Source organism: Sus scrofa, chromosome 8 (assembly GCF_054392235.1).
Source record: "Sus scrofa isolate SSC_HxYL_T2T_F1_AM1 chromosome 8, Sscrofa_HxYL_maternal_Yorkshire_Landrace_v2.0, whole genome shotgun sequence".
In the NCBI taxonomy this organism is placed as follows: domain Eukaryota; kingdom Metazoa; phylum Chordata; class Mammalia; order Artiodactyla; family Suidae; genus Sus; species Sus scrofa.
Window position 1 is genome coordinate 87,331,644 of NC_139390.1, and position 16,787 is coordinate 87,348,430.

The window sequence follows — 16,787 nt, forward strand, 5'->3', positions numbered from 1 at the left end:
TCAAAATCTAAGTGAAAACCCGTGAACTTCATTACAGATCATCTTCTCTATAATGTGTGCAGGCTGTGAATTTACGTGTGCCCATCAGGCCTCCCGTGTAAAGGCTGACAGGCAGCCCCCCGAGTCAAGAAAGCTTGTTATAGGTGTTAACTGCATCTTCAGTAACAGGGACATCCCAGGATGCTACTCTCCTCTTAAAAAAAAAAAAAAAACTGACCATAAAAACCCATGTAAACAATTCAAAAAACACAGCAATTGTTTTCTGGCCTATTTTATTTAGAAAGGAAAAAAAAAGATTTTTCATCATGAAAACGATACCCTCGAAGATCACCTCCCAGAGAAGACAGAGCATAAAAGCAAATACTTACAAGTTTCCCCCCAGATCTGTGCTCAAACGGGATGATATTAAGCTTCTTGGCCGCTTTCCGATACATGCAGTAGTGTTTGACCCAGCTGGAACCAAACGGGGGAGGCCCTTCAACGAGAAACAGAATTCAACATTTTTTCCTCCTAAATAAGCAGATGTCAAGGGAACAAATTGGCAACACGGTTGGTCTAAGGCAAGAGAAAAGCTGGGGGACATAAGGCTCATAGGGAGAGTTCAAGGAAAGGACCTAACATTTTTTTTTAACACAGAAGCACTTGAAAGACACTTTTCACATCATTTGCTAGACCATCATCTCATACCTGAAAATCTCTTAGTTGTAAACTATATGTTTTGTTTGTATCTAAGTATGGGGAGCTCATGGGGGTTTCAAGAATTGCAGTGAAGATATGTGATGGTTTTGGATTCAATTCTGGCCCCTCAAAAAGGACAGAATTGTAGACTCACAGTGCAGAAAAGCCTTTAGTCTAGAAATCCACTTAGTGTTTTAAGCCTATAGCACCTTATAAGCAGCTGTCCTTACTAACAATTATAAAAGCAAAGCTTCAAAATGAAATAAAAAGAAGATTGGCATGAGCTGTCCACATATGCACCAGAGCATCCTCAGAACCACTTTTTACCTCTCGTTAAGTCAATAACTATTACAACTATCAAAGCTCTTAAAAGACACGGGTCTAGGAGATCCCGCTGTGGTGCAGTGGGTTAAGAATCCAACTTCAGAGGCTCAGGTTCAATCCCCAGTGGGGCACAGGGGGTCAAAGGATCCTACATTGCCACAGCTGGGGCCCAGGTCATAACTATGGCTTCCATCTAATCTCTGGCCCAGGAACTTCCATATGCCTCAGGGCAGCCAAAAAAAAAAAAAAGGAAGAAAGAAAAAAAAAAAAAGGTCTAAGTCAGGGGAATCAGCATCTAAAATTTCAAGTGCAAATAAAGGTCCGAACATAGAAGAAAAGTTAAGCCCAACACAATTTGATCATTTTTTTCTTTTAGAAGGAAAGGCATCAAATTTTAAAAAGTTTAATAACTATTACCACCATCATTTCATCTAAAAACAAAGCCTCTATATCTATAAATCAACAAGGACAAACTTAGGAGACGGAAGAGAGACTCATTTAAAAGAAATGCATTCAGGAGTTCTCATTGTGGCACAGTGGTTAAACGAATCCGACTAGGAACCATGAGGTTTCTGGGTTCGATCCCTGCCCTTGCTCAGTGGGTTAAGGATCCAGCATTGCCATGAGTTGTGGCGGACGTGGCTCAGATCCCACGTTGCTGTGGCTGTGCTGTTGACCTGCAGCTACAGCTCCGATTAGACCCCTAGCCTGAGAACATCCATATGCCAAGGGAGCGGCCCTAGAAAAGGCAAAAAGACAAAGAAAAAAAAAAAAGAAATGCATCCACTTTTCCCACGTTCCCACTTGGAAGGTGGGAAAAGAGGAAAGGGGTCACTAGCCCCCAAAAACCTCATCTCAGACCATCATCATTAGCACAAGGACCAGAGTTCAGGAACATCTGGTATGCATGTTATCAATAAATAGCAACACTTGTACTGTGCTTTATGGTTTAAAAAAATAGTGCAGAGGTATTTCGTTCAATACCAAGAAATAATACATGAAGGAGGGATAAGAATACAGTTGCCTTTTTAATGTAAAAAAAAAAAATTTTTTTTGGTCTCTTTTTTAAGGCCGAAGCTGTGGCATATGGAGGTTCCCAGGCTAGGGGTTGAATTGGAGCTGTAGCCTCTGGCCTATGCCACAGCCACAGCCATGCCAAATCCAAGCTGCATCTGTGACCTACACCACAGCTCATGGTAATGCCAGATCCTTAACCCACTGAGCAAGACAAGGGAACAAGACAGGGATGGAACCTGCGTCCTCATGGATACTAGTCAGATTCATTTCTGCTGAGCCATGATGGGAACTCTTAAAAAAAAAAAAAAAAAAACTTAAGCTTACACAATATGCCTCGGAAATGACAAAACCAAACCTCACAGTCTTTTGCCCCGAATATCAAGGTTGTCCCACTAATTAAGCTGCCATCCCCTCCTGACACCACCTGACCAAGCAGCTCTCAGCATGTAGGTTCATGATGGATTTTCACATCGTCCAAGCTTCCAGCAATACTGAGGGAGTGGGTGCAACAGAGGCTCCAGTCTCAGCAATTCCAGCATTTGAGAGTCATCTGATACAGACGACATCATTTAGTCCTCAGTGCTTCCACGCCCCCACTGGTAAATGGGCACCTTACATGTCTTAGGGTTTTTAACGACAAGCTGGGTAAAGAGTTTAGCAAAGTACCTGGCACACAGTTAACAAGAGAAAAACTCTGTCACTACAGCATTTGTTGGGTTTTTTTCCGTCCAATTTCAGGCCAATTTCTCTCAAAGCCAAGGAATTAAGCAACGTTTATAAATCTAAAAATTTTTTTAAATTAAGTAAAATAATAAAAATTAAAGTCTCCTGTGATTTTTCACTTGGGCATATAATACAAAAATTCTAGCCTTCTCATGCCTCTACCCAGTATTTTAACTTAGTTCTTTCAAATTAACAATTTAAGATTAAGGAGACTTAAAAATTAGAAAAATATACCATGTCACATAACTGTCCTTCCTAAGACATGAAAAGCAAGCCCACATGAAATCAGGGCAAATGGAAAAAGAACCACCAGTCTGCTGTCTGCATGCAACACACCACTGATAACACTGATGTTCACTGAATTCCTCTCTCTCTGCTACTCAGCTGGTTGCTTTGAACGTCCAGTAAACCAGTCACACTTAATGAAAACTGTAAAGCCTCCTGACCAGGCAAGGGAGGGTAAGGATGCTAACAGGGAATACAGAAACATTTCCACATACTCCTCCTTCCACTAATTAGCAATCAAGCTCTACAGATAAAGAGGTAAACTCCAGGCACTTTATCATTAAAATAAGACTGAACTGTCAGAAATCTGAAAGTGTTTTGGGGTGCCTTAATTTCAAAGTAAGGCTACTCCATGCACTGCCTATGCATGAGGACAGCAACGAGACTGAAAAATTCAACGAGCCAAGTTAGGGCGCCATCTAGGAATATTTTTTATAGCCATGAGCAAATTGCCCTGGTAATTTCAGTAAAAACAAATGACCTCAGGTATGGAAGGAAATGATGTGAAAGAAGAAGAGAAATATGTCCTTCTTGACTTTATTATGGAGAAATAGGGTTATGGGAAGGGGGTACACCTTTATATGAATATGTGGGTATTGGGGGGGTGGTTGGTCAGAGTGGGAGTGGGTGGTAACAATGAGAGTGAGAGGAAAGAAGGGGAAAAGGTAACACTCCACCTTGCTTTCAGCCTGCCACCAAATCCTGGCTCCCTTGCAAGTTTTAACAGAATGAGGCACAGAATTCGGGGGTGTGGCTGGAAAGCAGGGTGCTCACAGATCTCCTAATCCGATAGGCGCCTCCCTAGTTCCCCCTCCACAACAGTCTCCCCTTTTCCCTGGAGGGAAAAATGTGTTTTCCCCCCAAAATGCAACATACACCTTCTAGGATAGGAGAGAGCAAAGAGAACAGAAGGAATAATTATTCCAAAAATATCAGAGTAATTACAGTAAGCATTTTCAAATTTTTTTTGGCCACGTTGGAGGCATTGGGTTCCCAGGACAGGGATCGAAATCACGCCACAGCAATAACCTGAGCCACAGCAGTGACAACTCCAGATTCTTTTTTTTCCTTTTTAGGGCTGCACATGAGGCATATAGAAGTTCCCAAGCCAAGGGTCAAATCGGAGGTGCAGCTGCCACCTTATACCACAGCCACAGCAATGCCATATCTGAGCCGTGTCTATGACCCACACCACAGCTCACAGAAATGCCAGATTCTTAACCCACTGATCAAGGCCAGGGATCGACCCCACGTGCTCATGGATACTAGTCGGTTTGTTTCTGCTGTGCCACAATGGGAATTCCAACACTGGATCTCTAACCCACTGTACCACCAGAGAACTCAAATAATTTTTAATTAGTTATTCATCACTGTTGTCAAGCCACTTACTTTTTTCCTGTATGTACAAGTAGCCTTCCGCTGTGAACTGACTTGCTCTTTTATGGTCCTTGGGATTTTGTCTAATTTTGTTCATAAGCTCTTCGACTTCTGACCTTGTTCCTTCAAAACGATTCCGTGTCTGAAATGGATTTAAAAAAAAAAAAAATCATATATACATGTTAAGTTCCTACATTAGCTTCTTCGTGTATATTTTTAAGTTTCTGGATAACTATAATCAAATTTACAGCATTTTTCTGTAAGTTTCTCAAAATATACCCATCCTGTCCAGTGTGTCTCTGGGTTGAAATTTTTTTTTTTTTACTTTCTTTTTTAAAAAGTTTTATTGAAGTGCAACGTTACAATGTTGTGATAATTTCTGCTGTACAGCATAGTTATTCAGTTACATATAAAGACGCATCCATTCTTTTTTAGATTCTTCTCCCAACAGATTATCACAGAATATTGGGTAGCATTCACTGTGCTACACAGCAGGTCCCCATTGGCCAATCGCTCCACACACCACAGTGTGACATATTTTTCTTTGTTGAGAAAAAAAAAATAGTGGTTAGCAACCAAGGTTACTAGAAGATTATTTACTTATGAAGCTCTCTAACGTTAAGAATAATTCTCAAAAAAAAAAAAAAAAAAAAAAGAAAGGAGTTCCTATCGTGGCGCAGTGGTTAATGAATCCGACTAGGAACCATGAGGTTGCGGGTTCGATCCCTGGCCTTGCTCAGTGGGTTAATGATCTGGCATTGCCGTGAGCTGTGGTGTAGGTCGCAGACATGGCTCAAATCTTGCCTTGCCAGGGCTCTGGCGTAGGCCAGGGGCTACAGCTCCAATTCGACCCCTAGCCTGGGAACCTCCATATGCCGCTGGAGCGGCCCAAGAAATGGCAAAAAGGCAAAAAAAAAAAAAAAAAAAAAAAAAGAATAATTCTGTTGGAGCTCCTGTCATGACTCAGCAGTAACGAACTGGACTAGAATTCATGAGGATGTAGGTTTGATCCCTGGCCTCGCTCAGTGGGTTAAGGCACCAGTGTTGCCATGAGCTTCAGTGTAGATCGCAGATGCTGTTCAGATCCTGTGTTGCTGTGGCTGTGGTGTAGGCTGGCAGCTATAGCTCCAATTCGACTCCTAGCCTGGGTGCTTCCATGGGCTGTGGGTGCAGCCCTAAAAAGAATAAAAAAAAAAAAAAAAGAATAACTCTATTATTCAACATAAGAATTCCTGCCTGCGGGTCTCATGGTATTACTAAATCTTAGATTTTTTTTTAAAATAAATCATCAAATATCTACTTGGGAAAGCTTTCCCTGGCAGCAATCAATCTGACTCATTACTATAACATCAGCAATATGTCTAAGTGCTCAGAAGCTGGAAAACTTAATTCTTTGCAAACTAATAAACATGAGTTTCATTTTTTCCAGGTCATGGCAGCTGCACTTGAAAATGACATTTCTTCACAGGAGAAGGAATGGCGGAGGGGGGAATCTCAACTACAAGTAATGTCTTTGATGTCTAAAGAGACAAATCACATTTCTGAAGCCCTGGAGACATGAGATGCCAATATCTCTGTCAGAGGGCTGGACGGAAAATGGACATGCAAGGTGAGGTGACAAAATTACCCAGGCAGACCTGATGAGTCAGCACCACCGGGTTTCTAGACATTTCCTTCATCCACACTCAAAAAGAACTGCATTAATACCGAAAAACTGCTGATATGAAACTGCAGAGGAGCTGAGATGAAAAATTATTATTGAAATTTCTCTTCTCTCCTCCCTACGATGCAAGAGGTTACCATGGGTTCTAAATGCAGAGAAATGATAGAACGGCACATCTTGTTTTAGGGGAGTGGAGAGTCTGATAAATGTAGATTGTAAAGGGGAAACTTAAAGGCAGAGACTTATTTTAAATACAAGCTGAGAGGTTGGTTTTAACTCGTTTTCGTACTCTGAGAAAGCACAAGGCGCCAAGGAGAGTGGGACTCTCTTGCTGATGGCCTGCTCCCTCTCTCGTCTTCCTGTCTCTCACTGTCTCTGGGATTTCTCGTCCCCATCTTGTTTTTTTTTTTTTTTTGTCTTTTGTTGTTGTAGTTATTGTTGTTGTTGTAGTTATTGTTGCTATTTCTTGGGCCGTTCCCGCGGCATATGGAGGTTCCCAGGCTAGGGGTCGAATCGGAGCTGTAGCCACCGGCCTACGCCAGAGCCACAGCAACGCGGGATCCGAGCAGCGTCTGCAACCTACACCACAGCTCACGGCAACAATGGATCCTTAACCCACTGATCGAGGCCAGGGATCAAACCCTCATCCTCATGGATACTACTCAGGTTCATTTCCACTGCACCCCAAGGGAACTCCTTCCTACTTGTTTATTTTAAAACCCAGGAGTCCGTAGAGTTACACTTAATCCCAATCCAAGATTTCAGGTTTCTTTCCAGCCCACCCCTCTCCAGTTTTGCACATTTCTTTTTAGATAGTGAGAAACCTAGCTCCCATAATTCTCAATGTGTTTACTTATCTGCTCCATTAACACATCTGTTCTTGGTAACCAATCTCCCAAAGAGTCCAGCCACCTCCTCTGCCTGCTGCCTCTGTTCCCTCCCGGGACCCCCAGCCCCACTCACTGCTGCAGAGCCTCCATGCCTACCCCCTTGCCCTCACTGCCCTCCTTCCTCAGATGCCTGTTGACACTGAACTGGGAAGGGAAAGGAAGGTTTAGCTTTTTTTTTTTTAAATGTATCATTTTAGGTAACATATAAATGAGAGTGAAGATTACATTTTTTTAAATTTAAACACAAAAAACAGAGTGGCTGGAACCTACCCATTTCCAATTCTAAATTCCAGGTGTATAGGATAGTATCCAAGCAAAATAATGTTAGGGAGTTTCCTGGTGGCCTAGCAGTTAAGGATCCAGCATTGCCACTGCTCTGGTGTGGGTCTGCCCTCTGGCCTGAGAACTTCTGCAGGCCGTGGGTGCCGCCAATGGTGATGATGATAATAATAATGTTAGACTGTCAGCATGACAACAGGTCACACGAGAGCATTTCCGCTGGGAATGGCATGATTGAAAGCACTTTATGGTGCTTTAATCCTCACAATAACCTATGAGAGAGCAGAAGAGGCTCTGCAACAGTGAGAGTGGGGATGGGGGTGCCAGGGGGGCACAGAGGCAGCAGGCTGAGGAGGTGACTGGACTATTTGGGAGGTTGGTTACCAAGAGCAGCCAATGTTAATTGGGCAAGTAAGTAAATATATTGAGAATAAGGTGAGCCAGGCTTTGTACTGTCTGAAAAGCAATGTGCAAAAGTGGAAAGAGGTGGGCTGGAAAGAAACCTGAAATCTTGGATTGGGATTAAGTGTAACGGTAAGAACTCGTGGGTTTAAAAATACACAGATAATGGGAGTTCCCGTCGTGGCTCAGTGGTTAACGAATCCAACTAGGAACCATGAGGTTGCAGGTTTGATCCGTGGCCTCGCTCAGTGGGTTAAGGATCTGGCGTTGCCTTGAGCTATGATGTAAGTCCCAGACACGGCTCAGATCTGGCGTTGCTGTGGCTCTGGCATAGGCTGGCAGCAACAGCTCTGATTAGACCCCTAGCCTGGGAACCGCCATATGCCGAGGGTGTGGCCCTAGAAAAGCCAAAAAGACAAAATAAATAAATAAATAAAATACACAGATATTGAAATCATGATATGTATATACACATATATGTATATCTACACAAATGTGTACACATAAAAGTGTGTCTATGTAGAAGTCCCTGAGATATGGGCTAGCCTAAGGTCCCCAATGCTCCTAAACACCACTGCTGTATTTTCTTTCCTTTCCTTGCATGCTTTGGTAAATAAATCAATTTCCAAACAAATCAGTCTTAAGTTTTATAAATTATTTTAAGACATCACTTGCTGGGGGAGGAAGATCCAATGTGGGGACTCAGCTGGAATTCGGACACATCTGAGTACTTACTTTGTAGAACTGGCAGGTCAGACTTAGCACAGGTTCACCCCCATATTCAAGTGGAAAGGACGAGGGGAGAGAGGAGATGATGTTCACACCAAGTTTTGCCCAGAAAAAAAGCTTTACAGGCAGACGGCAAAGGCTAATTCCAAGAACAGATGGCCATTTTTCACCCAGGTTTTCCCATCCTGGCCCCAGGACCTCATTCAGGGCGCAGAAGAAGGCAGAGGGAAGAAGAGGGTTCCAGGAAGCAGATGTTAAAACCCCACGCTGCCTGCTTTAGTAACCTTTCCAAATAACAGAAAAGAAGGGGCAGGGCCCTACACCCACACCTCTCCCTGTAGCCCTAAGTCACCCCAGGAGGCCCCAGGGATAGGGAATCGTCAGAGTAAGGACCACTGCTCAGCGGGTCCCAGGCCAGCAGGTGACCAAGTCTACACACCTGAAGGACACCTTCCACGGGGGAGCACAGGTAAGATCTGATGAGACCTGGAAGTCGGAGTTCTTACATTGAAGGGACTCCTGTGTCACCCACAAACCGCTAAGATCCAGGGAAGCCAAACAGCCACATCAGGATGTTCTCAGCTCCTGTATTTACCGACCCCAGACATACCCTAAATACACATTTCTATCTCTCTCTCTAAAAAATTCTATTTCTAAAATAGAAAAGGTGAAGCCAGATGAGGGCAAATAGGTTGTTCTCACTCTGAAATAACTTTTCCCTTTTTTCTGACACTAAAATGGTTGTGTTATTTTTTACTTTTGTAAAATACCTGAAGGTTGAACAAAATTATCTCTAGCGTTATAGTCCCTAGAGAGTTAACTCTTGAGATTTGGCTTCAACACCGAGGTTTATCTTTTTCAATGTATAAACGCACATCCCATAAAAAGAATCCAGAGCTGGGATCTCTGTTATATGTCATTTTATCTGGCCAATGTCTTCCCATGAATTTGCTAAAAGCTGCCATGAGAATGGCAATGAGAGACACGAACAAGGAGTCCATTGCAGCCATACTAAGGCAGAGCAGGCGGGGCACAGGGAGTGGCATGTATGTCAAAGGGGCTGTTATTTCTTTTTTTTTTTTCTTTTCTTTTTTTTTTTTTTAGGGCCACACCTGAGGCATATGGAGGTTCCCAGGCTAGGGGTTGATTCGGAGCTACAGCTGCCAGCCACAGCCACAGCCACACCAGATCCAAGCCCCATCTGCGACCTACACCACAGCTCATGACAACACCGGATCCTTAACCCAGTGAGCAAGGCCAGGGATCAAACCTGCAACCTCATGGTTCCTAGCCGGATTCGTTTCCTCTGTGCCAAAATGGGAACTCCCAAAGGTGCTGTTATTTCTGAAGGGAAAAGAAACAGCTAGAAACAGCAAGAAGGGCAAAGGCTCCTCCCAGATCCAGGGTCCTCAATCCTGAAGTGAGGTGGAAGGCAGGGCTACCCTCTGCAGTGCTGCGGGGGCGGCCTCAGAAAGGACCAGAAGGAAAGGAGAGAGGAGGACACGGAGAAGAAGGGGAGGATTCAGGAAAAGGACTCAGCATCAGGACTCATGATGATGCTGAAGTTCCAGAGGACCCAGGAAAAGACTTTTTTCAGTCACCTGTTCTTCACCCCTTTCTCTTCAGGAAATGAACACTATCAAACCCTTACGTCAGCTTCTTCATTTACTTAGGAGATCTTAACCAGGTGAAACACTTCAAATGATGGCCTGTCTTTGAGTTTTGCTTACGCTGTTTCCTGCCAGAATGTTGCTCATTCCCATTTAAATCTTGCATCTGGGAGTTCCCACTGTGGCCCAACAGGTTAAGAACCCAACATGGCATCCGCGAGGATGCAGATTCAATCCCTGGCCTTGCTCGGGGGCTTAAGGATCCAGCGTTGCCCGGGCTGTGGTGCAGGCCTGCAGCTCTGATTCCTCCGATTCAACCCCTAGCCCAGGAACTTCCATATGCCATAGGTGCGGCCATAAAGATAAGTAAGTAAATAAACAAATAAATTGATCAATCAATCAATCTTGCATCTCTCTGACATTACCTTGATCTATGAAAGGTAACACCACCCCCCGACCCAGCGGAGTGTGATAATGAACTTCCACAGGAGCAAGCTGTGCGGGGACAAGACAGCTGTGCAGAGCCCCAGGAGACGCTGACATGACCCCAGACCCTGAGGCCCAGCTGGCTTCACGGGCAGGTCGCCTGTGCCCTCACACGGGGCCCCACACTCAGAAGCTTGAGCACTTGATTTAATGCTTTACCATCACTGTTTTAAAATTTCTCATTTTTGAATAAGGGGCCCTGCCTCCTCATTTTACACAAATTCCAGATCCAGCGTTCTGCCTGCAGGTTCTCATCCAGGCCAGCCCTGCCCTTGACAGATGAGGTACAGACAGGAAAAGTGGATTCCACAAGTTAAACAGCCCGTTAGTGGAGGGGGAAAAAAAAATCAGGATTATAGTCTCATCTTCTAAAGCAGCTATCTAAGATTCTGATCACAAAAAAAAAAACAACAAAAAACAAAACAAACAAACAAAAAAAAAAAAACTGTGTTCTGCTAACTGCAGAACTGTCCTGATAAATCACAGCAGCATTAGACTAAATGTCCTACTACCTACAGAGACCATTTTGAAGTTAGGACTAATCCACACACTGAGACTTTGATATATTTTAAATTATGTTACATTATATCACTGTTCTCCTTTAATCATTTAACTCAGCAGAATGTACAATCAATCTTCAAATACAAATTGACACATGAATTACAAAACACAAGAGATTTCATGATTGACATTCCCAAGTGTAGGGAACTTTACCAAAACAGCTTAGAAACAAAATCTACACAAAAACTATTCTTCCTCAATTTCTAAGATTATAAGAAGTTGAAGGTCAGGTGGAAAACAGTCCAGAGATTCACATCTCTGCCCTTGTATGTCTTTCAGGACCCACCTGGGTTCATCCCTAACCTCGCTCACTGCCTTTCTGACAAGGTCTGAAATTATACTAATCATAAGCTCAATAGCTTTTCAATGAAGACACTGCCCAAATCAACTCAAGTGTTGAAAGGAAAACATCTACCACCTTCTGATCAAAATCACATCTATTACACTGTTTAGTAATGTTCTCCCCCAAAAAAAAAAAAAATCCCTTTATCCAAAACCTAAAAGAAAGCCTCCATTTTCCATGGAAACAATCAAGCACCAACAGCAACTGCGAACATTTTACATTAGTGAATATGCATAAAATACAGGAAAGACATTCCACTGGAACGGTAAGCCTATCTGTGAATTAAAATCAAGTAAGACATACAGGTAACAGAGAAAAAATTTCTATTATAATTGAAATGCCTTAAATTCAAAGTGGAGGGCTGTTTTGTTGGTTTCAGATAGAGCAAACTTAGAGTTACGAAACAAAGGTTATCCTTAGAACTGCCCCACAAAGTGCAGGATGACTAGTTTACACTGCCATATGGCATATTTCAAAGTTGCTAAGAGGGTAGATGTTCAAGGTTTGGGGTTTTTTGTTTTGTTGGTTTGTTTTTTACAGGCTTTGAAAGTCTTTATCAGAGTTCCCATCGTGGCTCAGCGGAAAGGAATCTGACTAGCATCCATGAGGGCACAGGTTCGATGCCTGGCTTTGCTCAGTGGGCTAAGGATCTAGCGTGGCCATGAGCTGGGGTGTAAGTTGCAGACAAAGCTCAGATCTGTGGCTGTGGCATTGGACAGCAGCTGTAGCTCCCATTGGATCCCTAGCCTGGGAACCTCCGCATACCGAGGGTGTGGCCCTAAAAAAAAGCAAAAAAAAAAGTCTTTCTTCTATTGGTAGCTATTTTGCAGGTGCGACGAAACACAGTTTTATGACAAATTGTGCACAAACTTTCCAATGTAGGATTTGAATGTAAAATATGAAACATAAAATCTACACAAAACTGATCAAAATCAAGCACAGAAACCAGGGCTGAAACTCACAACCCATGTGTGGAAGGGAGTCCTGTTTTCCTGGTTCCTTTCAAGTGCTTTATTCTGCTACGAAAGAGTCAAAATGAAGATGTAAAGCTTTGTGGTTAGTTTAAATCACACCCTCTGTAGATACTATACCAATTGTAAAAGCTACCCAGATACACATCAGTTCAGCTGGGTGGACCAGACTCTTCAGCTGGATCACTGAAAGCAAAGCAGGCAAATAGGGAAAGAAAATCCACCTGGATTCTGTCACAAAGGAAAAAAAAAATATTTTTTTTCACTACATAAGGTGAGAGACGTTAACTAAAATTAGGTAGAGATCACCTTTCCCACACAGTAAGTGAAGTCACTGTGCTGTACCCTCTAAACTTACACGGTGTTGTGTGTCGATGCTAGATCAATCAAACTGGAACAGTAAAAACTAAGGGAAATTATGCAAAATTCTGATTCTAAAAACATACCTTGTGACTTTCCTGAAAAGGGAAGAAAAATATTACATGAAATGAATTCTTTACAAAAAAAAAAAAAAAAGGAGCCACCAGGGGGCAGAATTCCCTGAGCCTCACTTAAGAAAGCAGTTTGTTACACTGAGAATTGACCAGAAGGTGGCAACATAGCTTCAGTTTCTCAGTATCCACAGATCAAGCTGGGTTTAGTCTAAGGCTCTGCATATACAAAATACCTCCAAAATACACCTCACAAACATCGTTTTACACAAGAAAGCTTTCATTTCCTTACATTCTGAATGTTGATCTGTAGTTCCATTTTGTAGTGATTAAAGTCTTTGGCAAGTTCATGGCCCTGATGATAGAAAGTAAACATTCCCTGGAAAAATGACAGCATCTAAAACAAAGGAGAAAAAGGGACATTAGCACAAGAAACAAAAACAAAAAACACCTCAGGGAAAAAAAATAAAATAAAAACAGCCACATATTTCCCTCCATCTCAATGCAATTCTACTGACGTAAAATGATTTAAAAAGAAGTCACGAAAATTCAATTAACTCAACTGCAGATTATTCATTAATTGGTCCCTATTTTTTTTTAAAAATGAAGGATTTGTGATTTCTCCTTAAATATCAGATCCACTAGACAGCTCTTCTAGAATGTTGTATAGGAGAAACAGAATTCTACAGCACCCATTTGTCCTTCTTAGTCGAGAATCCCTGTATTCATTTATTATAATCCCTGTATTCATCTATATGGAATTCAATACAGGCTGACGGAACCTATACAGAAAGTGAAACCCAGAACCAAGAGCTGAAGACTCTTTCAAAGGGCACCCAGCACAGAGCAAGCTCTTGTTTTTTCAACAAGGATGCCCAGTGCCTAGGTCAGAGAGGGGCAGGGGCTGGGCAGTAATTAAGCCTTGAGTTTCCTACAAACTCCCCACCTGCCCCACTCCATCAGAGGGCAGCTGCTTCTCCCCACCACATGCGTAAAGCTAGAGTCAGGGTGCACTGAGGTCAGAGTTAAGGAAATCCTGAAATTCCTTTGCTTCAGAATGTCACACAGCATCAAGGTGAGGAACGGGGGACCCTGACATCAGGTCAGGGGTCAATTCCCAACTTGGGCAGATGACTGCTAGGTTTCTTCAATTTCTACATTGAATAAGTAGAATAAAAATCTCTCCTTAATGAATTATACGCATGATCACAGTAAAGCCCTGAGAACGACGACTTGAACAATAAGCACTGTAAATTCTCAATAAATGTAGGTCATTATTATGATTTCACATAAAAAGAAAGGTTTAAGTAGGTTTTCTCTTATTGTTTAATATACATTAATTCTATTACTCCATTGGACCATAGCTTCCATAAATGCTAATATTTAGTTAATCATAACTTGGGGTTTTTTCTTTTGTTTCTCAACATACACACAATGGGAAAACCGTATGTCAATTACATTATCAATAAAGTTTTTTTTTTTAAATCACATGTAGTATATTAAAATTAAAGTGAATCCTGAGGAGTTCCTATTGTGGCTCAGGAGGTTAAGAACCCAACTAGTATCGATGAAAATGAGGGTTCTATCCCCAGCCTTGCTCAGTGGGTTAAGGATCCAACACTGCCATGAGCTATAGTGTAGGTCACAGATGCAACTCGGATCTGGCATTGCTGTGGCTCGGCTGCATGACGGTAGCTGCAGCTCTGATTCGACCCCAAGCCTGGGAACCTCCACACGCCAAGGGTACAGCCCCCCACAGCGCCGCACCCTCCCCAGAAAAAAAATCTTGAAAATCATGAATCTCAGTGTACCTCTAGGGTTTGGGTTTTTGGGGGTGTTTTTTGTTTGTTTTTTTTTTGCTAAAACCCACAGTATGAAATACCCATTACATTTTGATTCACAAGATACCTATATTCACATATATATGAACATAAATAACTGAAGCTATCAGAGTATATCTTTATAAGCACAAACAAAAATCATGTGTTTCAAAAACAAGTATAAAGAAATGTCAGGGTAGCTCACAAAACAGTTTCAAATGTTCCACGTATGGCTCCTTAAGTTGCCTAAGTACTGTGAATAGTATTAAATAATTTGTTACCAATAATGGTTGAAGGTACCAAAGTCTGGATGGATGCCCTTGCAGAATAAAGGTCATCCCATAAACACTACTGCGGTCACATTCCAAAAGAATTTCTTTCAGAGGGATTTCTTTTTTCAAGGGTGGAGTCACAACTAGGATGGCAGAAATTGTACCTGTCTGCCAAGTCCTTGAGATGTCGCTGGGCCAAGAAGGCAGAGAACCACTCTTGAGAGGCGATTCTTGGCCTTCCCAGATCTCTAGGTCCCCTGTTTACAGTTTACGCCCCAAGGCCTCCAGCATCCATACATTAGATCTTGAAAGAAACACATTCCCATTCTATCACACAAAATTCAATGAGCAGAGCAACTTGCTATTATACTTACAGGTTCCACAAACTCAAACTTCTTCCTCTCTTGGATTTCCTGAAGCTTACACACATATTCAAGAGACAGTTCATAAAAGTGCTGCCGGTTCTGTTCCACTTGGATATCTGCCTATGTTAAAACAAGGAAGGGCAGTCCAATTAGAGGCAGTCAAAGTCTTTACCCAAGGTCTGCAAAAGCACAGTCCCTGCTGCCTGTCTTCCTAAATGAGGCTGTGCTGGACCACAGTCAGGTCTACTCATTTCTGTATCTTCTATGCTGCTTTCCTGCTACAACAGCTGAATTGAGTCATTGCAATAGGGAGCTTGTGGTCTGCAAAAGTCTGAAGTATTTACTCTCTGATTCCTTGCAGAACGAGCTGGCCGACCCCTGTTTTTGAGCTGAGATGGATCCCAAAAGTCTCAAGATCAGATAGTCATATCTTCATGAAAAACCTACCCCCAACCACAACCGACACCCAAGGTAGAGCCATCCACATAAAATCCAAGTTACAGAAACACTATTTCCATTAACTAATCCCCTGAGAATGAAGAGGCCTGGGAAAGAGGGGGGGACAAACTCCCGTCCCCTCAGCACTCATGAGTGAAGGCAGCAGGTGAGGAAGTGGCGGCCGTGGCACCATCTCAGGAACTTGGCTCTCTCGGGCAGGCCTGGGCTTGATGCCCACCTGCACGCAGTCACGCTCCTAAGCCCTCACCAGGTCCCGTCCCCTGGGAGGGCACAGGCAGCAGGTGGTCAGAAGACCATTCCAAAAAAGGTTCCAGCTTGTCTTCTCTAATGAGAAAGGAACTGGGAGAGGGGACGGCTCCACAGAAGAACAGCAGAGACACGGCTCGTCCTTGCCAACATTCTTCTAAGGCATCATGCATTTCCTAACTTGGCTAATTCTCCTTCTAAAAGTATTTATCTGGACATTTCTCCAAAGAGGCAAGAAGCCATGTCTAAACACATGGAAAGATGCTCAGCATCATCCATCATTTATGGAAATACAAATCAAAACCGCAACGTACCACCTTGCAAAAGATAAAATGAAATTAAAATTAAATAAAATTAACATAGGGAGTTCCCTTCGAGACTCAGCAGTTAACAAGCCCGACTAGGATCCATGAGGATTCGGGTTCGATCCCTGGCCTCGCTCAGTGGGTTAAGGATCCAGCGTTGCTGTGAGCTGTGGTGTAGGTCTCAGATGAGGCTCGGAACCTGCGTTGCTGTGGCTGTGACATAGGCTAACAGCTGCAGTTTTGATTCGACCCCTAGCCTGGGAACCTCCAAATGCCACAGGTATGGCCCTAAAATGCAAAAAATAAAAATAAAATAAATAAAATTAAAATTAAATGCAATTAAAATATAAAATACATAATAAAACAGAAAATAACAAAAAACAAACCTATCTTTAAAAGCCCCAGAAAATAACTAGTATTGGTAAAGATGTGGAGAAACTGGAAATTTGTGCACTGCTGGCGGGAATGTAAAATGATGCAGCTGCTATGGAAAACAGTACGGCAGTTCTCCAAAAAATTAAAAATAGAATTACCATATGATCCTGCAATTC

At 42.6% G+C, this 16,787-nt stretch overlaps 1 protein-coding gene across 18 annotated transcripts in view; it reads right to left on the reverse strand.

Moving 5' to 3' along the window:
- Positions 1–16,787, reverse strand: part of ARHGAP10 (Rho GTPase activating protein 10) — a 349,411-nt gene that overhangs the window by 197,200 nt on the left and 135,424 nt on the right. For all 18 annotated transcript variants that reach the window (XR_014812815.1, XR_002346408.2, XR_014812818.1 and 15 more), the window contains 4 exons: positions 15,236–15,346; positions 13,062–13,166; positions 4,417–4,546; positions 369–475 (listed from right to left, as the gene is read on the reverse strand). Coding sequence is in view for 13 of the 18 variants with exons in the window: in XM_084972711.1 (XP_084828837.1) it covers positions 369–475; positions 4,417–4,546; positions 13,062–13,166; positions 15,236–15,346 (453 nt within the window). In the remaining 5 variants the exon portion in view is untranslated. The remainder of the gene's footprint in view (positions 1–368; positions 476–4,416; positions 4,547–13,061; positions 13,167–15,235; positions 15,347–16,787) is intronic.